This window comes from Semicossyphus pulcher, unplaced genomic scaffold, assembly GCF_022749685.1.
Source record: "Semicossyphus pulcher isolate SPU_LCO1_2020_fin unplaced genomic scaffold, fSemPul1.0.p SCAF_8, whole genome shotgun sequence".
Classification (NCBI taxonomy): Eukaryota; Metazoa; Chordata; class Actinopteri; order Labriformes; family Labridae; genus Semicossyphus; species Semicossyphus pulcher.
In genome coordinates, this window is record NW_027211759.1 from 12,186,224 (window position 1) to 12,208,270 (window position 22,047).

Below are 22,047 nucleotides of genomic sequence, written 5' to 3' on the forward strand. Positions count from 1 at the left end.
GCACCATTTCCTTAGATATAAATACCAGTTTTATTGTCAGGGAATTCAAGTGCCTTTTCCCTGCTGAGCTGCAGAGGAGAGGCTTTCAGAAGGACTGGAAAGACGCTCTAATGAAGAGTAACTCTCTGCTTGCATCACTCAAGACATGATGAAATCCCTCTCGTGGGATATTAGTCTCTTATCACAAACTTAATAATTGATGTAAGTGCAATTATTGTGGGAGAGTTGATCTCATCCCAACACAAGACACTGTTGTTTTTGCATTAATCATCTATTCAAAAACAATAGATGCAATTCTTCTGTAAAGTCTGAAACTGACGTGCGATGCCAGGATGCATAAATACTCCATGAGCACTACTATGAAAGAGTAGCAGCCAGCGTTTTCTCCCCGGCCTGGCTCCCCGAGAGAGTCCCAGCAGGGTATAATGTAAATAGCATTCACAGAGGTATACATAATTGAACCAAATCCAGTGCGGCGAGGTCTATTTCCATCCTCACTAAATCCTGTGAATGAGGCGGCGGAGGAGAGCACGGGTCAGCGGGCCTGTCAGGAGGAGGATGGCATTAAGATAACATGAAGACCTGCCGCAGCCATAGAAAGAGGGGCTTCTTTTTAGGGGTGTTTTTTAGGGGTGTTTTGTGCGGGCAGGTGAGAGTCTGCCTCTGCCTGTTTGTGCATGCATGTGCATAACTGTGCCTGAATGCCACTGACGGATAACACAAAGGATGAAGCGAGGGGGGGGGAGTGTTAACTCAGCCCCTCAGGCCACACGGAGACAGAGTTGTCATCCCGCTCACACACTCTCCTCACCCCCCCCCCCCTCTCCCACCTCCAATTTCACTGGTCAAGGGCGTCCAGTGGACACAGCCTGAAGGGATGAACACACTCAGTTTGGACAGGTACGAGGCCGGCAGCTCTTCACAGCGCTTCGTCGTCTCCTGTTTGATCCGTCTCATCGATAGTCTCACACATTTACAAGCACTGTTTGAACTCACAGTGAAGAAAAAGTACAATAAAAGTGCAAATATGCTAATAAAGTAATGATTTCTTTCTTTCATCCATCATCAAAGCTGAAATCTGACTGATCGGCAAAAGTCCTTCATTGATTAATAGGCTAAATGATGCTTCACACAGTAAACAGTCTCTGTCCGAGTCTTTCACTCAGACGTGTAACTTCGTCCAAACACCCCGTCCATCTTTGGCTCTGCATTGAGGTAAAGTTTCATAAATAAGTTTAAATTAGAGTGCTTAGGTGAATCTGTCTCTCCACTCGTGAAGTCTGACACATCTTTGGACTGGCTCTTTCCCTCTGTGCGGTTGCCCCCTCTGCTGGCAGGAGGCCGGCAGTGCAGCTCTCTGAGGTCAGACTGCGCAGTTCCCGAGGGGGAACCAGGTCTCCTTGTCGAGAAACTCCTTCTCCAGCCTAATGTTGGTCGCCGCCACAAAGTTCTTCTTGCTCTTCACAGTCACTTCCAGCACCATCCCATACAGTATGTGGACATTACTGTACTCCAGCTGTGAACAAGAGGTGGATATTTTTAGTCATCAAACAGCTCTGCAGTCAGAACATCCTGTTATTTGAGGAGCACTTTTTATTTTTGTTTCCTTCCATTAGGTTCTGTTAAGGCTTTACTTTGCTGGGTATGTGGGAAGCTTCTGGTTCCGTGTCTGCAGGGTTCAAAACTCAAAGATCACCTCTGAGTTGAAGGACAGAAGGACAGTACATCATCTTGAGACGGGCTCAATGTTCAAAAAAGGAACCAAAAACATACGCTGAGAATAAAAGCTAATAATTGAATTTACTGCGCTAGGATTCCTGAACCATTCATACACACAGACTACTATGTTTTTTCATTTTAATTATATATACCTTAGTTTGGAATTACGTAGCTTACTTTACTTGCTAAAATAGCAGATGGAAAAGGTACATTAGCTTCATTAAAGGAGCAGTTCGCCCCTGGAAAAAGCCGCTGTCAGTCAAAGCTGGTGTTCTCTGTTATCGATAGAAGCAATAATATTTGAAATTGGCGCCATAGCTGTGGAGAAAGTTGTACAAACAGCTCGTGGTTTCGCCCATTCTACATTCCTACAAGACCCAGGGTGCATTGCGCCCCTCCCTCTGAAAGGAACGGCCCAGCGAGAGACGCTGGAGTGAAATACTACTGTTTTCGCTGCAGGCAATGGCTCAGAGCAGTACAGAATGCAAAATACAACGAGAATATACCGGTGTATCGTCTAAAAAATCTTCGGGTCTGCAGTCTACATTTCAAACCTGACGATTTTGAACGAGACATGACATGGTCATGAAATTGCATCTTTTTCCTACCATAACGGCATTAGCTCCCCATAATAGCATGATAGGACTGAGGTTGAAATTCCCCAAACTGGCGCTTTAACCTGCCTTGAAACTGAAGGAATCTGTGACTGTGCTAACTCATTGTGAGAAGGTAGCAAGGATGGATGTTGTACCAGTTCATTGAAGGTGGGGTTGTCATTATTGCGGACAACCTTTGTCTTCTTCTTGGAGCGCTGATGAGGGTCCGGTCTCAGATGTGTGACTACGTAGGCATCAGGGTTAGAGCCGTTTGCCTGCTTCTGTTAAGAAGAGAAAAAGGACGGGACAGGTCAGGCAAGTATTTCTAAGAGAGAACATAATTATTCTGTATGACTTCCTCTTGTTAAATGGTACAAGAGTGCTGTAATAAGAGTGAAGGAAACTCACAATGTTCTTCAGGTGTTTTACCAAAACTGAGAGCTTACTCTCAGAGTAAGTGATGTAGAGCTGAATCTGGGGGCGGGCTCCTGCAAAAGATCAGCACATTAGTGCCAGAAAATCACAGCATAACAGTTTTATTAGGATGATGTCTGTCCTTAAAATCTTTTTCAGACATCCAATTATTATTCAAGAACAGAACATTACCTGTCACCACACTTTCTTTGACTGTGCTGGGGCCGTCCAGAAACAAGCTGCACACATATTCATTCTGCAGGCGACAGAGGGAACAGGTGTTCAAGTGAGAACAATATATAACAAGAGTTGTATCACACAGAGACATCAACCAGTGACAAGAGGAACTCACTCCCTTGCACGGCCCCTCAAAAAGCTGTTTTAGGTATTTATTCAGCAGAGACATCCTCCTCGACGGGGTGAAAGACAGGTTGAGCCAGCTAGGAAACCTGTACGTGAGGAGGAGTTAGAACATGAATCAAATATTACGACAGAGAGAAGCAGTGCTTCAAAATAAAATAGCCATGTGTTTCCAGCTGGGTGTGTGGGTTTATGTCTTCACTCACTGAGGCAGCTTGGATTCGATGAAGTATTTCTGCAGCTGCTTGTGGATCAGCTCAAACTGCCCGTATGTCTTTTCACTGTTCAGGAACCCGTCGTGGATTGTTACTCTCAGGTCATAGATCTGCGATTCAAACACAACAGATGATGTGAGTTCCCTTCACTGATCTACAGAGAAACTCTTTACTGTACTGGCTTTATGTAAATGTATGAATGATACCTGTCACTGTCACTAATTCTGCTACAAGCTAGATCTGAGTAACTAGGGAAATATCTCTGCTCCTTTTGACTGACAAGGCGCTCTGTCACTGACTACAACTATTTAAGCTGTCATCAGGAAGCCTCTTGTGATCAGAGAGCAGTGAAATACCAACAAACATCAGTGATACTTAGATCAAGTGTGAAGAGTGAGGGATAGACTCTCTAAACACACGGCTGCCTTGGAGGCCAGGAGCGATCTCAGTAGCTGCGAGTAGAGTGCCAGGGCTCAACTCGCTACTGAGATTGAACACAAAGGCAACATTTCACAGCGACGTTACTTTATGAAAATTAACCATGGCACAAATATAACCTCACCACATCTTTGGCCTTGACGTTGTATCCCTGGATGACGGCTTCTTGGATATTGGTGCTCGGAGCGGGGAGGCCATCCCGCCTTTGTTGTTCTGGTTTCTTCCCTTGAGCCATTGAGTGCGTCAGGAAGTTGAACTTGACGGCAACACAGCCCATGCTTTCCTTGATCTTCCTGCATCAAGAAATATACTAATTGTTAAACGCAGCAAAGAAAAAGTGGGATACTGTAAATAATTAGTTAAGCGTGTGTTTGTGTCATTACCTTGTGAAGTAGGATGTGGCCTCCAGGTCTGAGTCATGAGGTCTGAGGTTGTTCTGGACGTACTGCAGGTCGTTAGAGTCCTTCAGCTCTGGCATTCTTGCATTTAGCATCTGGAAACAACATACACGTTTTATGAAAGCATTTGTATTTTCTTATAGGAGGTGGTTGCTATGGTGGTGTTATTTAATTACGGTCTTACCAGCTCCAACAGGCTGAGTATCAGTGCAGAGCGCTTTCTGATTATGTTGTAAGCTTCACAGCAGACCTCCACAAAGCGATGCAGGCGCTGAGGCTTCTGCCCGCCTCCCGTGATGAAGTGATGCATCTCAGATGTAAAGATGAACGGTGATCTGTCCCTGTTGTTGCAAAAATTGCAGCTTAAGATTTAACTGTATCCTACGACGGAGTATTCGGGCCACATTGAGGAAAAAAAATCTCTAAGATTATAAGAATTAAGTCATAATATTACGAGAATAAAGACGTAATTTTAGGTTACGGTTAGCCTAAAATACTGGGAAGCTACCCGGTGTGTTCAGTAATACAGCTCCGGCTCAAGTTGTGTTAAGCCTCCTGTGCAATCATTTGCACGCATAACTTCACAAGATGTTCACTCACAAGTTATTCTTCACACGTTCCTCATTTTAGGGAAGGCGGCTGGCGAGTCTTCTGATACTTATAATATTTAGACTAACAGTCTAAAATTACGACTTTATTCAATTAAAAATAACGACTTTATTCTCGTAATATGACTTTTTGTTTCGTAAAATTAAGACTTTATTTTTGTAATATTACGTCTTTATTCTTGTAATATTTCGGCTTAATTCTCATTATATGACGACTTTTTTTCTCGTAAAATTACGACTTTATTCTCATATTATTATGATTTTATTCTCAAAATCTTAGAGATTTTTTTTCCCTCAATGTGGCCCTAATACTCCGTCCTAGTATCCTGCCCTTTTCGCATTTAAAAGGCTGCGTGCCTTTTTATCAACATACCTTTTAAAGCTTCCAAACTTCTGCGCATTGCCCATAATTTTGCCAAAGTCAATATGAAACATGTGTCCACTGTGCTTCAACATGATGTTGTCATTGTGGCGGTCGCAGATCCCCAGGATGAAGGTGGCCACACACCACCCTGCACAGGAGTGGATGAAGTTCATCACAGCCTGCAGGTACACAGCAGGAGAGTGTCACACAATGCAACAAAAAGGTGTAGGAAAGTAGAAGTGGACAGTCACGCTTATTAAAGATTTTAAAGTGGTCTTAACCTCTTCATAGTCCTCCTTAGTTTTGTTCCACATGTGGAACCATTTTTCTAGCGTGTCTTCTCGAAGGCTTCCACTCAGACCCCACTCCTGATGAATCATCCCCAGGGTCACTGCCTCTGGGACCACCTCCACCAGGCCTGACGACCACACAGAATAGATGTGGTAAAACATGGATTTACAGTCATAGAGATAAAAGACAAGGGGAATGTTAACATGCATTAAAAATAATAATAAATAAACTGACCCTGAGCTCTGCCCGTAGAGAGACATCTGTAGGTGATCATTCGCATGTCATGGCCCTCCTGGAGCCAAATCCTGTCCATGACACGCACTATCTGAAGAACCAGCATGTCCTGCTGCAGGTTATCTCCTGTCTGAACACATTTAATGGAGTAATTAAACCGGTGCTAATTGACTCAGCAAGACATCTTTCCAACACATAAGTGCAACATCATAAGATTTCTCTTTGTGTGGAGACATTTGTGCAATCTGCTCTCTCTTTGACGAGGTCCATTTGTAAGCTGCAAATACGAGTAATTCAAGATTTTATTTAACTTGTAAGTTTAACTAAGTATGGTCATTGTTGTACTTATTATAGAAAAAATGCTTTGTATACTATTATATGTTGGCTGTTATTGTTATTACTAAAGCACAGCAACTAACACCAACCTTGCAGATGACGCTGACGTTCTTGGCCAGAGGGTCAGAGCAGATGAATGAGATCCCCAGAGGAGCAGCATTGGAGTTGTAGAATTTACAGGTCTGGTAATAACATAACAAAGGATTAGATATTCCTCTGAAATCATGTATATATGTGTGCATATTAGACATTAATGATATAAAAAGCTGTAATATGATGGTTAATATTCTTACATCCACGTCCAACGCCTTTACATGCACTGCAGGATCCAGAGGTAGACAGCAGCTGATCCCGTCTTTGAAGAAGTCGTCAAGCTTTTTTTTTTCCTTCATTAAAACATTCTGCAAAGACGTGCATCAAAAACTTTCTGAATAAAATGCCTGATTATCACTGTAAATTGTGAAAATTAAGGATAACAAACGGTGAGCATGTAAGTAAAAATGAGATGAGAGATGTTTTTACTGACCTTACGTCGAGCCTTTTCAGCAGTGCGAACCTTCTCAGCCACCTGCATGAGGACGGACACCAGGCGGGTCTCATGCTCCAGCTCCTGCCTCAGTGCCCGACCACAGCAGTGCTGCAGGGCAGCCTGAACCTTACTGAACCAGCACTGGTAGTACAGGTCATTGTGGGCGTCCTCCAGCAGCCTGCCAGCAGGGTAAACATTAGTAGATGATAAAACTTCACTGTATACAAATACTGAGCGTCAAAATACACTAAATAATATAAAAACTAAAATATCAGTGCCTTTCTGGTGATGACATCATCCCAAACTACAGCCATAACCTGAGTAAGCCTGAGTAAGATGAACATTTAAACAATAATGAAACAGTTAGAGGTGATACAAAAACAACACTCCCTCATGTTGTCTGACTCTGCTGCTCACCAGTAGAGCTGCTGGGCGATCCGTACGCTCTTCAGTGATCTCTCCAACAGCATCATCACCAGAGGTCCATCCAACTCCCACTCACTCTTCAGAGCCTGCAGGACAGGATGAATGTTTAAACAAACAGTGTGCCGCCTATTCTCATATTTAAACCTGATGGCTCAGAGGTACCATGTGGAACTTTTATTATTATGTTTGCTATCAAAATCCTGGTTAATATTCTGTGCATTGACCAAAATACTGATGCAACATTCACAGGACTGAATGAGATCAAATCAAATCAAATCAAACTGTATTTATATAGCACCTTTCATGCAAAAAGAATGCAACACAAAGTGCTTCACAGAAAAATTAAAAACATAACACAAGAATTAAAAACATATCACAATAATACAAATACTGGAAACCTGCCCCTCCCAACACACCCGCAGAGGCACACATACACTTTATCACACACACACACAGACAGACACACATGTACACGTATGCACATACACACTCACACACATACACCCACCCACACACACGCATGCACTCAGGATAAAACATGGTAAAGAGACATGGCAGGATACTGAGGAACAGGTGAGGAAAACGCCACCTATGGGAGCCATCCGCACTGGGAGGGGTCACAGTCTACGCCTGCAGGGAGTGCCACCCACAGAGACCAACCCTACCCGGAAAGTCGGGGATAGACTCCGCACAAGGTGCAGAGGACGACATCCCCGTGGGCAGACCAGACACAACTCCCAGTGTGGAGGGCTCCCATGAGGAAACACTAGAGCTAAAAAGTAAAAGGCTAAAAGACAATAAGATAGGCTGAGATAAATGTAAGAAATAAAGGACAAAAATAGAAAAAAAAAAAAAAAAAAGATGGAGTGGTAGCACATGAAAGATGAGATAAGTTATCGTAGTTATCAAATATAATAAGAAAATCGGTTCCTCCATGAACAAACGCCCCGCTCATTTAGACCCTAGTTTTTCCCAAACATCGATCACTTTCCTGTTTTGCCAAATGCGCTTTACTAAAAATAATTATATGCTGGTCTCTGTTGTGGTTTTGGAGTGGTTGTTGAAGTTAGTTAACTACATTTCTAAACTATGGTTAGTTAGTGTTGCACACTGTTAGTACAGTAGGGGAGCTGAAGAGGAGTAATGCAATGAATGTGCATAAATTTCAAAACCGTCCTTCAAATAGGAATTAGCCCGCAGGCTGTCACAAGAAACTGTAAAAGTCTGGTAAGGCCTTAACTTTCAGACACAATTCGCTCACACATTTGCAACACAAAACCATTTATACATTTACTCTGCTTATTTTAACAATTAAACAATGGCTTGTGCTGAATAGATTACCTCTAAAGTTACAGATACATTGAGTATGCTGAAAGGTAAACGTGAAGTCGCGTGTCAGTGTGCTTACCTGAACCAACTGTGGCAGAAAGACCTCCAGCTCTCCGTCTGGTATCTGTTCGAAATACTGAACTGCAGCTTTCCTCACGGTCCGATCATGAAAGCTGGAAAAGATATGTGAAGATATTTTTAAGCGAGGCCAACAGAGAGTTCACCTTCTACCAAAAATAAACTCCTTTTCATTGAGAGTGGTTATTGATGATGGGCTTTGTCAGTTTTTAATTGAGAGATTTAAGTATTTCTTTAATTAGTGAGATCAACAGGCGGTCAGTGAAGGACAGACACAGCCAGAGGGAAACTCGGAGCTGAAGCTAAGCCCTACCTACTTGTTTCTGTTCTTGTGTTTTGTACAGTTTCTTTTCATCAAGATTGATGAAACGAGTCTTTCTACACTTAATATTTGTTTGTCTTTACTTGTAGCTTTGCATCATGACTGTTTTTGTGTATTGTACCTGTCACTGAGCAGGAAGAGGGCCTCTTCAGGTTGATGGATGGGCCAGTTTTCTACAATAGTGTAGATTTCGGTCAAGTCTTCAGGCTGCCATCGGGGGGCGCCACCCAGCAGCAGGTGGAGGAAAGTGCTTGCTTTGTCACTACAGTAACGCTTGGTCCAGAGGAAAGACTTCTCATTCTGTGTGAGACTGAGGAGGGAGAGATACTTTCAGGAATGTGCAAAGAAAAAAAAGGGGGGGGGAAATTGTTTCCTACTACTTACAAGCAGATGCAGTGCTTCTTAGAGACGTCCAGCATTTTCTTCTGCAGCTCCTCACAGGGCCGAGTAAATATGGCCGAGCCGGGGAGCGCGATGGGCCTCTGATATTTCCACTCCATCTGATCCTGAAACTCGAGCTGGATAATGACGGGAGGATGAGTGATTGAGCAGGTAATTCGGTGTAATTTGTGTTTTGGTCAACAGGGGGCAGAGATGCCCAGTGCTTCTGACCTGCATAATGACTCCAGTGGCCTGTCTGCGGCTCTCAAACAGGGCGGGGGAGGGAGGAGCAGGCAGCTCCGCCAGCGCGCACATACTGAGCAGAACGGTACCCATCACCAGAGACCTGTAGACACAGAGGACAAAGCACATCATAAAGCACAGGAAATGATCAGAAAGCAGATTTGATTCAGTTCTTTAGAAGAAAAACTGAAACTAAAAGGGAACTTTAAGGGGAACTCCAGCACCAAGTTTGCAAATGGAGCTTTGTTGCAGTTCATACAGGCACGATAAACTCTATATATTTTGTGCTTATTCAGTCTGCACTGCTGCCTGGTGTAAGAAATTCTCCCTCTGCTGCCCATCTGTGCTCAAAGGTTTCTACAAACACCTGATAGGGGGATGTAAACAGTGAGGAACACCTACCTGTCTCTGTAAAGAGGTAGTACAGCCCAGCCTAAAAGCTCTGGGGTCTTGCCTCGCTTGGAGCCCTTGAGGCGAAACGTCAGCATGCACTCATACGGCAGCTGATTCACTGGGACAGGAAACACCATCCTAAAACCAATGACACATACATACACTCAAAAACAACCTCTTAAATCTTATCTTATCTGTTATATACTTTTTACAGGCACATCAGACCTTTGCATAAACAGCCCGGCTCTGATGGTGGTTTATAAGAGGCAAAGCTGTTTAAGGAAAGATTCTGCCGTATCTATTTCACTTTCTTATCAATGACAGAGCAGCTATTGTTCTAACAAGTGAAGGGGAAGTTGAACGTGATAAAATAACAATAACACTTGGAGACTCTAAAATATCTCGCCCTTACATGCGGTTACACTTGATCTTGTTTCCGTACGACAAGGCCGTGCTGATATTTTCAGAGACGCCAGTGTCACAGACCTTTGTTCCTCCACATGTCAACTCGCAGGAAACAGAGAAGCACTCGTAACTAACAATGAAGGAGAGGAAAGAGAAAGATGTGGTCAACATTTGTATCAGCGTGCACATACTTGAGACTCTGTACGTGGGGAAACACATGCATCAAAATGTGTATGCGTGCGCAGACATACGTGGCCATCCAGGATAGCGGCAGCTGGTAGAGAGCAGCGACGTTAAACTGGAAGATGTCATTGTTGTACTCGACGTCGAGGGTTTGTGGTTTGCTGGTTACGCTCTGACACCTGAAGTCTGACTGGAAGTTGTCAAAAAAGATCTGGAGGACTTTGAGGAGCGACTGGTGGAGAATGATCATGGCTAGAATTCAAAACAAAACCTCAGCTTAGGCTTTAAATGACATATTTGGCATTCAAATGCAGCGATTAAGTCAAGACTTTTACCCACAGAAACATACACAAACAAACACACGCCCCAAAATACCAGCAGTGCAATACAATAGCAGCTACTCACCGGTTTCACATTCTGTCATCTCATCATGACTCTGTAAAACAAGATATGAAACACAGCTTTATCAATGCAAATTTCAATGGAAGATAACAAGCACAACTTCATGGAGAGCATTTGGCTGGAAGAGTCTCATTAGATATCTTAAAACACCGGTTCAGAAGTCTCATCACTCAGGCTTTTCCTGCTGCTGGAGAAATTGTGGCTCCCAGGAAGCAAAATCACTACCACCATTTATGGGCATGCCCTGAAGTACACACTCTTTGGTGTGAGATCCACACAGAATTAGCAAATGCGTTTGGAATCCCACATTCATCTACAAATAATAAAGCTAAGTACTTGTTTGGAATAACCACCCCCGCTGTAGAGCAGTGGTTCTCAACTGGTGGGTCGGGACCCAAAAGTGGGTCGCGGAGCTGTTTTCAGTGGGTCGCGGATGTGTACTTGGAAAAATAAAAAGTTGTGGCAAAAAGTCGATGCTGCGCTTTTATTTTGAAGGACTTAGGTTTCCTATGGCGTGTGTGCAGTAGTAGCCTAGTTTAGTCACACTTCATGTATTCACTCATTGGGTTATCCCAGCTACAGTCACATTCCTGAAACTTGATGAGCCCGACAGTAGTTGCATTTATGTGGCAGTTTTTAGCATCTTTCTGTAGAGGGAATATTTATGCCACTGCAACCGTTTTGGTTGACTATTATACTGTTGTGTTTTGTGAAGTTGACATACTGATGTTGCGTTCGGTCTTAGGTAAAACGGCACCATTTTTCTGTAAATAGATTGAAGCGGTTGAAAAAAATTGACCCAGAAGTTTGGGTCACCATTCATAACTAAGAAGGTGGTGGTGGGTCCTGAGGCGAGACCAGTTGAGAACCACTGCTGTAGAGGACTGACATGACATAGTTTATGAAATCTTTATAATGGAACGGATCACCCTGTCGATGAGGCTTCTGAAAACAAATTTGAGAAATTCTGGAAGAAGTGCAAATCATATATTTCCCCAAAACACCCGTCTTTTGTATAATTGAGTTTATGTAAGTTATAAACCCATGTGTGTATACATACGTGTATTTTACTTACCTTTTTTATGAATAGAAAAACACCCCATGTTGTAATTTTTTAAATGATTTTTTATCTTTTTGTCTATGTTTTGGTTTGACAACATACTGTATTTTAACCAACGTGTAACTACCTGTTATTCTATGTGATTCTAAATAAAATAAAATGTAAAAAAAATAAAATTTGTATTTGCTGTTTCCACTGTGCACTTTTTTGATGCACTGCAAAGGCATCATAATGTAAAAAAGACTACACAACAGTTTTATATTCTAAAGAGGCAGAGAGCTAAAAAAAAGAAAAGAAAAAAGATAATTGTACTGACACTATCTCTGTATTGGCAAGAATGGTTTCACCAGTATATGTGATATCTACCAGAGGGATGGGATTGATTCTGTTGAGCCGGCCGATTGCGTCCTCCAACTCCGGACAAGAGAGTCCACACAGAAGATTGCTGATGGTGCGAACACAGCCCACGAGCACGTTCGCGTTCATCCCAGACTACATACACAAAGAGAGACACACAGCCAGGAAGGACACATGGTGAATGGTTAATGGACTCTACTTATAGAGCGCTTTTCTCGTCTTCTGACCACTCAAAACGCTTTTACACTGCATGTCACGTTCACCCGTTCACACACTGATGGAAAGGCCTCACTGCCAATCTCCAATCAGATCTATGCCCATTCATACCCGATGGCTATGTGGGCTCAGTGTTGCCCAAGGACACTTTGACATGTGACTGTAGCAGTCAGGGATCAATTGAGACGACTGACTCCACACATCACAAACATCTCTTCTACTGATAGATCTGAACTCCTCTGAGGTGGTAAACCTCACATTAACCACCTTTACAAGCTGAAACAAATAATCCCCGTTTACTGTTGGATATGGGCGTCACCCTTTCTCCACTGACCTTACTCCTCATTAGCTCCGTCACCTCTCTTTTGTAGCTGCCGAGCACATCCCGCAGGCTCAACCTGAGGGAGGACAAAAGTTTAAACACACACACACACACACACACACACACACACACACACACACACACACACACACACACACACACACACACACACACACACACACACACACACACACACACACACACACACACACACACACACACACACACACACACGTCAGTGTTGTAGGAAACCTGGAGGCAAAGCTTCCTAATGTTTTTCTACAAACAGACACCAGTTGACACATCACCCACTGAACTGGTGTTGTCGTTTTGAAGCATTGTCTCTAAGCTTGTTGGCTTACTTGCAGGTGTTGTGGACACAGGCAGGAGGACGCAGGAGCTTGTAAAGCTGGCATGGCGTTCTGTCGTCCTCGCCCTCAGAGAGGAGACACAGGGTGAGATACTGTTAGCTGTGTCGTGTTTTATATGAAGCATTTAGAGTCATTAAAGGACTATAAATCTCATGCATCAGCTTTATTCTATTACATTCTTCCTGCTAAATGTCGGCAGCCATGACGTGATGTGTAAACAGAACAAAGTCAAGAACGGGTGGAGGCTTTTACAGCTCCAATGATAACAAGCTGGCCAGCAGCCAGTCACAGGTGTATACAATAGAAGCATTTCAAGACTAAAGACAGGCCACCCCCTCTTTAGTAAATGATCTATTCTGTGGGTGGGGAGGGAGAAGGAGTTTGAACTGACTTACATCTCTGGGCAGGCGATATTTGAGGGTGTTCAAATGGAGCAGTCGGAGCGGGACTTCTAGTTTGAGCTTGTATGATGTCTGAATGATCTCATGCATACCCAGAAGTTCGTCACTAAAAAGAGAGAGACGTGGGAGGTGGCAAAGTTAATGTGAAAACATCATGTTTGAAATGAACATCATATACTACAAATACACAGCTTACAGTCATTGGATTAGTCACTTACTTTTGGAGATACTCGTCAGAGTCGCACAGTTTTAAAACGTAATTTCCACTCGTGCTGGGAGTGATGTCCAGCAGCTGGAAGATCTCATCAATCAGACTCTTCACGGTCCTGTTCACTGGAGAAAGAGAAGAGTTCAGAGTCCACACACACACACACCAGAGTCGACACGTGCAGAGGCTGAAGAATGAGCGGAAGCGTCACCAGATACTGTACAACAGAACAATTATAGAGCGGTGGACTACAACTGAGCATATTTATCTGCAGTAGTTACATTTCTACTTTACTACTTCTGATACTTTTACTTTACTTTCACTTTTGAATTACTTTTACATACATACAAACCATGTGATCATCTGTACTTTTATCTAACACCCTTTATTTATTTATTGACTTGTTTTATGCATTATTGTTTTATCATTATTATTATTATTTATTTATTTTTCATCTCATTTTATGTAATCAATTTGTTTTGTCTGTTGACAGGGGCCGGGTAATGGGTGGGAAGGCAAGGCGAAAAATGTTTGTTGTTTTCTATATAATTGTTATTAATTGTATAATTTGATGTGATGTGCAAACCTGAAACCAATAAATATATATTGTAAAAAAATATATATATTATACTCTAACATAGATTAAAGGCTCTGCACGCCCTCACAGGTATTCTTTGTATGTTATCCTGCAGAGGTTGGATTTGTGAAAAGCAGCTCCAATACTTTTTACATGAGGTCACATTTTACTAATCAGAGGTAGATAGCTGTCAGTTATATAATCTATAGACACTGAAAAACAGAGAGAATATTATTTTTTATTTGTGAACAGAATATTATCTTTCAGGACCTTAATGTACTCTAAAATGTAACACTATAAAAACAAGCATTTTTTTTTTTTTTTAACAAAAAGCATTTTTACTTTTGAGACTTTTAAAACTGTTATGTCACAGAAAACCAGAAAAACTCGAAGGCACTCTCTTTTGATACAATAACACAAACAATACAATAACAATACCTTTATACCTCAAGCCAGGACGGCTTGTGCATGTAGACCATAAAACTTTTAAGACTTTTGGCATGAAGCCCTCAACAGGAAGTCCGAACCGGTTTTGCCTTCTTGAGTTTTTCTTGGTTTCTATGACAACACGTATCCCTACAGTTCTGAGTCGAGGAATCGCTCCTTCATGTGTATTTACTTTAATTTTGTTTCAATTAAATATATTAGAATTGTGAGTATTTTGCAGGTATTTTTACATTATTGTATTGCTGCTGAAAACCTCAGTACTCTCCACATCTGCAATAAGGAATGAAAGAGTGTAATTAAACAACATACACCATAATGAGTTCACTCTACAGCTTATTATTATGATAATGATGAGTATTTTCAGATGTCAGACCATCAAAAAATGAGACTGAAAACATTCTCTGTGCATAAAATATAACTTCGGTGAGCATTGTTAGTGACTGATGTATTGTGTTTGTTAATCTTACCTGTGGTCGGGAAGGGGAGCTGGTGATTGTCCCAGTCTCTGGCCACACTGATATTCACCTCCACCCGCTGCAGCAGGGCAGGGTGGACGTGTGAGACTCGAGCCCATACCACACCGGGGTTATGAACGCTGTCTGTGTGTTTGTACCGTGACGACAGCCTGCCAGACACGGTGAAGAAAAACTTGCATTGAACAACGACATGATTCATTTCTGCTCACTAAAGGCCAAAAACAATGTTGAGTTTTACAAAAACAACAGCGACAAATCATATGTGGGCAGTTTGTTAGACAGAAAATACAATCGTGGAAATTTTTTCAGGGAAATACCGCAACACTACCACATTTAAGTTTCATTTTTTTGAGTCATTTTGAGATTTAAGATGAAAGTAGGTTGGGTATTTTAGCAAAACTTTTCATCCCTGTCTTTATTGTCTGTCTTTTAATTATCTAATCGACATAAAAAACTATAACAATGAAATATCTGCTTTTCTAAATATGGACATATATATAATTTTTCATTCACCCACTTACTTGGACGTTGCAGCACAAAAAGAAACCAGAGTCTTGGTGCTGCCTTCTGGAGTGTCTATGAGGTTGATGGCCCATGGGTCCTGATGTGAAAAAGCACAAATACTTCGGGCTTTAATCTTATTTTGCCTCTTTTAATTTGGGTCATTTAATCCTAAAGGAGCTCCTCTTTTTGTCTTTGCAGAGGGAGAAACTACTGACACACTCACGTTTTCTATTTCTGTCCTGGAACGGTTCAGCCTGTGAGCAGGCTCGGCGAGGTCAAAGGAAAACTGCTTGCTGTTCCTGAAGGGTGGTCGTGACCTGGGGGGCACGGGAGGCGGAGCAGGAACTTGTCTACCTCCCAAACAAGCACTGGGAAGTCTGGTTCTCAGAGGAGGGGGGCGACTAGGGACTGGTGGAGGCTCTTTTTTGCTTTTTTGGTCTGTATTCCCCAGACCTCCTCCTCCTCTGTCTTCCAAAAGAAGTCTGGACGGTCTGAGCTGGGATTCAGTCGGGATGCGTTCACGCAAATGAGTTTTAACATCCTCAGGAAAAGCACCAATGTACTCGTACGAATGTTTTCCAAGTGGATCCTCAGTAAGAGGCAAAGGAAGGTCGCTGACAGCTGCGTCTTGGGTCTCATTTCCATTTTGAGGAGGATCCATCACATTTTAGGAAGTAGTAGCCGTTCCTCCTGGATGGTGCTGTGTCACACTCTCAGCGTGTCCTCACTTCATAGTGCTGCAGAGGTCCAGTCGTTTGGAACAGCTCTTCTTTTCTTCGAAGACGCTCCTCATTTCTGATTCATGGAAAGATTTCAAAACAAGAATGTTTGTAAATATGTAGGAGGCATATACAACTATATTTAATGTCAGAGTTAGGCTGAGTGCTTTAACAAGCCCCCGGGTATTTTTCCCAACCTAGAAGTGCACTTTTCCTGTCATTGTGTATTTCTTCTCTTTATTGATTCTATTTTACACGCAGATAACGTGGTGGCACTATGCCACAAAACTCATGAAAAAAAGCAGCATTAGGAAGCATTAATATTAGTTTATGGGACTTCATCCAGGCAGGAAAAGAAGCTGCTTTATGACAGGATTCAAGTGAACCTGCAGTTTACGCTGGTCTAATAATTAACAAAGATTCAAATCTTAACAGGAAATCTACCACCAGGTCTGTGGCAAAACTTTGAGTAAAATGAAACATGGCAGAAGTCTTCAATCATTACGTTGCACTTTCAAACTTTACTTTCATTTAAGCTTACAGAGTTACGTTAAATTAAAATCCTCAACAGTTAAACTGCAATGTACGGCAACAGTGGCAGAATTATACAGTAAAAACAGACTCTAAATTAAAGCATAGACTCGCGCACAACTTATTACCTTTAAACCTAATGTTACCGCACAGTTCTGTAAGCCTTTTGTGTTGCTAACTTACCCTGAAGCAGCCGGCCTGTTGACAAGGTGAATGCCTGACTGAAGCCATGCTCAGCGAGTTAGACCTGTAAAACATTTGGAGAGCGTCCCATCCGAGTTTCCTGCTCAGACACACCCCCTCTCCCCCGCCTGCTGCCCGCGGCAACTCCCCCCCCTGCTGGAGGAGAGGGGACATCACATGTGTGTATGTGCTGCTCGTGCAGAGAAGATCTAACACGAATATTTAAAGAACAATCTAGACACAGTTTTGTGAGTTAGACACACAGAAACTAGAGCCATTATATACATTGATACTACAATTATAAATGTGACAACCTCTGTTGCATTTTTTTTATCCAGTTCAACCACACACACTTCATATCCACTCCTCTCTCAGGAATGTCATTGAGCAGGATGAGGAATGCCTGTGTCTCTCCTGTGAAGTGAAAGAAGGAAACATGTGTTCCCGTACTCTAAAGGGACACATAAGGTAAGAAGTTCTTAAATTACCTCTTTTATTCTAAGCTGATGAATGTTTTGGACATTTTAGGCAGCATCTTTTTTAATTTCAAACTTCATTTGTGTCGCGTTGAGCTCCCTAAAGCAGTATTTGTAAGTCTTCCTGGGCCCTGAGACGGTCCATCGTGGCCTTTCAGTAGAAATGACAGCAACAGCACTTCACTGAATGTGTCACAGAGGTGTCAGCTGAGGTGCTCCGTGCAGAGGGGTGTGTGATGGAGGGGATCGAGCAGAGAGAGATGCATTTCAACCACACAACTCCTCACATTTCACCCCCATTTCACAAACCTGGATTTCCTGGGTATTATGTGCTCATCCTTATTCTACTGCTCACGCTGGTTGGATGTGTAGTGGCCATGGTAAGAACAGTCCTCGTTGTTATTTAACATTTAACATTGTGTTATTTATAAAGTTTTAATCATGGTGCTTCTCTGCAGGTGGTTTACTTCAGGAGGAAATCAAGGTAAGTTGGTTTCTGTCATTTAGCCTCACAGATCAGTTTTGTACTGGTTATTTTCAGCCACAATTTGGTTTCTATTGCGTGTTTTGCCTCAGATTAGATGAGCTGCGCCACAGGCTGATTCCTCTGTACACCTACGACCCGACAGAGGAACAAGACGACTGGGGGGAAGAAGGGAAGGAGGATGAGGATAAGGAGCTGGCTGTGAGTAGGCCCCTGAAACTCAACCAAGCATATACAATATGCCTAAAATTTCTATCATGGACATGGGTGGTTATGAAATTCCAACTTACACTGATTTAATTCCCTCCACAGGAGCCTTTGTACAAGGAGGGAAAGCTCTACCTTTCATCCGACTATGGGACATGAAGACAGAAAGAAGGATGTACCCTATGAGAGGATTTCTTCTTCTGTCTGGGCTGGCTGATTCATGGAATTTAAAGACATCTAGCAGACATGGAGCTGCTTCTAGCATCACATAGTCATTTAATGTCTTCATGAATTGTTGTACACAGCCAAGCAGACAGCAGGTGGCACTGTCATCCTGTCTTTTGCCTCTGGTTAGAGTTGTTTTCCTTTTAAAGACTGTACTTTGTGTTTTGAAGGACAAGACGAGATGTTATTTTTGGCCAATAAACTGAAAGCTAAAATCTAATTTAATTTGCTAGTCATTTTGTGTGTATGTCTCTCTAAAATCATTTATAAATGAAGCTCAAAGAGCTTCAAAGACGCACCTGTTTCTGCTTGGTAATCAGAGGGTTTCTAAAGGTTGGAGGTTTCTCAGGTTGGCTTTTACACTCAGAACGATGGGATCACAGAGGAAGAGAAGGTGAACAACAGACCTAAAAAGTGACTAATGATATAAAAGTATGTTTCCAGTCTGTATCATTATTTTTTAACTGTGTGTGTGTGTGTGTGTGTGTGTGTGTTTTTACATCAGCTTGGACGTCTGGCTTCTGACCTCCATCCTGCTGGCTCTGATCCTGCCTGTTCTGACCCTGGACAGCCTGACGTGTTACTACTGTCCTCTGCAGCACAAAGGCAAGCCCTGCCCCAACATGACAAGCCAGTGTCTGCCTGATCAGCGCTGTTCCAGCTCCAGAGGCCGCTTCGGCCCCATCCACATCCTGTCCGCTCAGGGCTGCGTGGACTCCAACCTCTGCGGCTCCCATGAAATCATCCCTTTTCGGGGCGTGGAGTACAACGTCAGCCATGGTTGCTGCTGCAAACACAGATGCAACAGCCCGCCGAAGTCTGACACCGACCTGAAGATGCTTCTGGGGATGATCGAAGAGCAAATGGATCACACTAACATCCCTAATGTTCTTAGAGAGGAGCTTTCGGATTCATGTGCAAATTACACATCACCAAGCACCTCCATGTCACCTGCCACTGCACCATAGAGGCTTTTAAGAGGTCAGGCAGAGGCCTGGTAACCAGAGGCACTTACCTGAGCCTCCACAAGGGGGAAGACGTGGTCAAATGTTTTCATCTTTGTGACTTTAACTTTTCAATAATAACAAATGCATTATGGTCAGTGGTGTGTGTGATTATATTGATGCTCCAGAGAGAAGCAGGTGGATTTGTCAGCCAATGCAGCAAAATAAAAGCACCATGATTAACCTCCAACTTGGTGTAGTTGCTCTGTGTGGATTTTACAAACAGGTGTGCAGGAGGGCGTGGCCTGTACAGCACGATCAGTGGTAAGATTAGGGGTTCACGAGGAGAAGCTCTGAGAAGTTTTGCCTCTTTGTCTGGAGTTAAGATCTGTAAAATGTGCAGGTAGGTCTTCATAAAAATGTTTTTCTTTCAGTGTAACACTGAGATGTTTCTGCCATCACAGTCCAGAATTACAGCTTTGAAGATTTTGAGTGGGACAATCAGTAGAGATCACTGACACCTGCGCTTAGAAGTCGAGGATAGGGAATCAACTTTCTTTGTTTAGTCTTGAAATTTGAAAAACATGTAGCTTTAAAACATGAATTTACAAGTGATGAAAGATGTCAGTTTTAGCATACCAAAGGAAGTGTTTAATTTGTTTCTGGTACTACATTGCCTATGAAAACAGTTTCATTACATCTTGTACTGAAGGAGCTGTCAAATCTTAGATAATAACTCAAGTGTTGTGACTTATCCTCGGGTCAGAAAACAAATGTTTAACAGTCTGAATTACAAACTGGTAAAAGGGAATTTTAATTAGGGGAATAAACAAGGTAAGAAAAGGGTCCAGATGGTACCAAGATGCATTATGGGAAGTGTAGGATCCAGAGTTTTTGGAACTTGACCGTAACTATATTATTCATCTCGCTCACAAGTGCTGTGACTTTAAGAGAGCGATAGTAGATTGCTGATGTACTCTTTGTGTTATTAATTTAAGTCCAAATACTAAATAACTGTCTTTAACTAGCAGGCTGAACATATTCCAGATCCTGCGTCCTGCTCTGTTGTGGTTCTACCTCTTCCTCCCCTCGCTGCTCTGTGACAACCTGCTGTGCTACTACAGCCCCGTCCTGGAGAAGGACAAGGCGTTTGAGCTCATTGTGACTGAGTGCCCTCCCGACGAGCTCTGCTACATGGGAGATGGTCGCTACGGGAACCACAGCGCCCTGTCAGCCAGGGGCTGCATGGCCAAGAAGGACTGCGGCCAGGTGCACAAGATCCGCCTCAAAGGAGCCGTCTACAGCATGAGCTACAGCTGCTGCGAGGGGCCGTACTGTAACTCCTGCGCGAGTGTCGCGGCCACATCGCTCTACATCACTGCAACACTGATGACTGTGGCTGTGATGGCTGGAAGCGTGTGACTGAAGGCTGCAGATGCACTTTGTTATGTGCATGTTTTGGGTTCATGTCACAGGGAGAAAATGCGTATGTGGTTTTAACACAAGTGAGTGGTGCGCTGGCGTCTTTGCAGCCTCAGCATGAAGTAATGCAGAGGGTCTGCAGAAGTATGAGGTGTACACCCGGTCTGAAGACACTGAGGTGTGCACCAAAGTGATGCCAAACATTTGTAACTTATCTTAATAAAAAAAACTTTTTTATGTTTTAATCTTTATAAATAAACATTTGATGAAGAATTAATTTCTTCTTTTTTGTCTGAATATTTTAGACACTTGTTTCTCATCTCAACACACACACATAAACAAGACAAAGCTGGTGATATTTTATATTCTTATTGTCAACAAATCCCATTCAAGACTAAAACCAACCATAACGGACTCTATTCAAAAGTTTTAGTCATGTTACCCTCTACTTCAGTGGTTAATTGTTCTTCAAAGACTATTTAACAAATCAGTGTGCCAAACTGCACCGGATTCCTTCATCGCAAACACGGGCACCACAGTTTGTGTTTGCAGTACCACATACACTGTCCTGCTGCTGTAAAAACTCACCGTCACACCAAATATTAATAAGTTTGCAACTGGAAACGGTCTCCAACAAATGCCGTGAAAAACTAACTTTTCTGGCCACATTGAAAGACGTGCTTTAAGACACAACCAGAGCGGACTTGCGTCTGAGTGCCACAGACTTGGGAGGGGAAGTCGCAAACTACCTCATTGATGAGTTCTGTTGACAATAACAGTCTATCTTTGAAGAGTGAAAGAGAGCAGCTCAAGCAATGTGTACAGTATGAGGTTTGGGCAGTTCTTTATTTCCCTTTTATAAGGCTGCTGGGTCTCCCCATAGTGGATATACATATATATACAGGAGATTGCTATACTGGAGTTACACTGAGGGCAGAGGGTCCATATTACACAGACTTCAAAAAACAACACTAAGAGAGCCTCACCTCCAGGTATCAGAAATCAGCAGAGAGAGAGAGAGAGAGAGAGAGAGAGAGAGAGATGGGAAGGGGAAACAGCACAAGAGAAGAGGGAAGAGAAGGAAGAGGGGAGATGATGCAGCCTGACTCGACTGCCTAATAACTTAACACTAGAAAATAACATACAGATTTCACGCACAGTGCATCTTAAATAGGTTACGTGAAGAACCATTTACCATAAATATCTGTATTTTCGGGAACCAACATATATAAAAAATGATTAAAAAAAAACAA

General features: G+C 42.7%; 3 protein-coding genes across 4 annotated transcripts; 2 read left to right on the forward strand and 1 right to left on the reverse strand.

Moving 5' to 3' along the window:
- Nucleotides 1-31: 31 nt before the first annotated feature.
- pik3c2g (phosphatidylinositol-4-phosphate 3-kinase catalytic subunit type 2 gamma) lies at nt 32-17,066 on the reverse strand. The gene is made up of 33 exons (XM_069687105.1): nt 17,037-17,066; nt 15,827-16,398; nt 15,621-15,700; nt 15,091-15,248; nt 13,610-13,724; nt 13,386-13,497; nt 12,982-13,055; nt 12,632-12,695; nt 12,091-12,216; nt 10,668-10,698; nt 10,331-10,514; nt 10,087-10,209; nt 9,684-9,812; nt 9,270-9,384; nt 9,042-9,175; nt 8,779-8,967; nt 8,337-8,430; nt 6,920-7,014; nt 6,500-6,680; nt 6,267-6,374; nt 6,063-6,155; nt 5,638-5,767; nt 5,394-5,530; nt 5,122-5,291; nt 4,325-4,481; nt 4,126-4,235; nt 3,867-4,035; nt 3,296-3,414; nt 3,082-3,178; nt 2,922-2,985; nt 2,724-2,803; nt 2,471-2,596; nt 32-1,516 (listed from the first exon to the last, which is right to left on the reverse strand). The coding sequence occupies exons 2-33, from the start codon at nt 16,262-16,264 to the stop codon at nt 1,364-1,366; spliced, it is 4,155 nt and encodes a 1,384-aa protein (XP_069543206.1). The 5' UTR covers nt 16,265-16,398; nt 17,037-17,066; the 3' UTR covers nt 32-1,363.
- Nucleotides 17,067-17,415: 349 nt separating this feature from the next.
- Nucleotides 17,416-18,648, forward strand: LOC138613452 (small integral membrane protein 29-like). 2 transcript variants are annotated; one of them, XM_069687129.1, is made up of 5 exons: nt 17,416-17,504; nt 17,711-17,892; nt 17,971-17,996; nt 18,089-18,197; nt 18,309-18,648. In XM_069687129.1, exons 2-5 carry the CDS (start codon nt 17,749-17,751, stop codon nt 18,360-18,362), a joined length of 333 nt encoding a protein of 110 aa, XP_069543230.1. In that variant the 5' UTR covers nt 17,416-17,504; nt 17,711-17,748; the 3' UTR covers nt 18,363-18,648. The 2 variants fall into 2 exon arrangements, with proteins under 2 accessions (XP_069543230.1, XP_069543229.1); XM_069687128.1 differs by having other exon boundaries at nt 17,444-17,504; nt 17,609-17,892.
- Nucleotides 18,649-18,799: 151 nt separating this feature from the next.
- bncr (bouncer) lies at nt 18,800-20,794 on the forward strand. The gene is made up of 3 exons (XM_069686043.1): nt 18,800-18,822; nt 18,934-19,287; nt 20,404-20,794. The coding sequence occupies exons 1-3, from the start codon at nt 18,800-18,802 to the stop codon at nt 20,792-20,794; spliced, it is 768 nt and encodes a 255-aa protein (XP_069542144.1).
- The last annotated feature ends 1,253 nt before the right edge of the window (nt 20,795-22,047 follow it).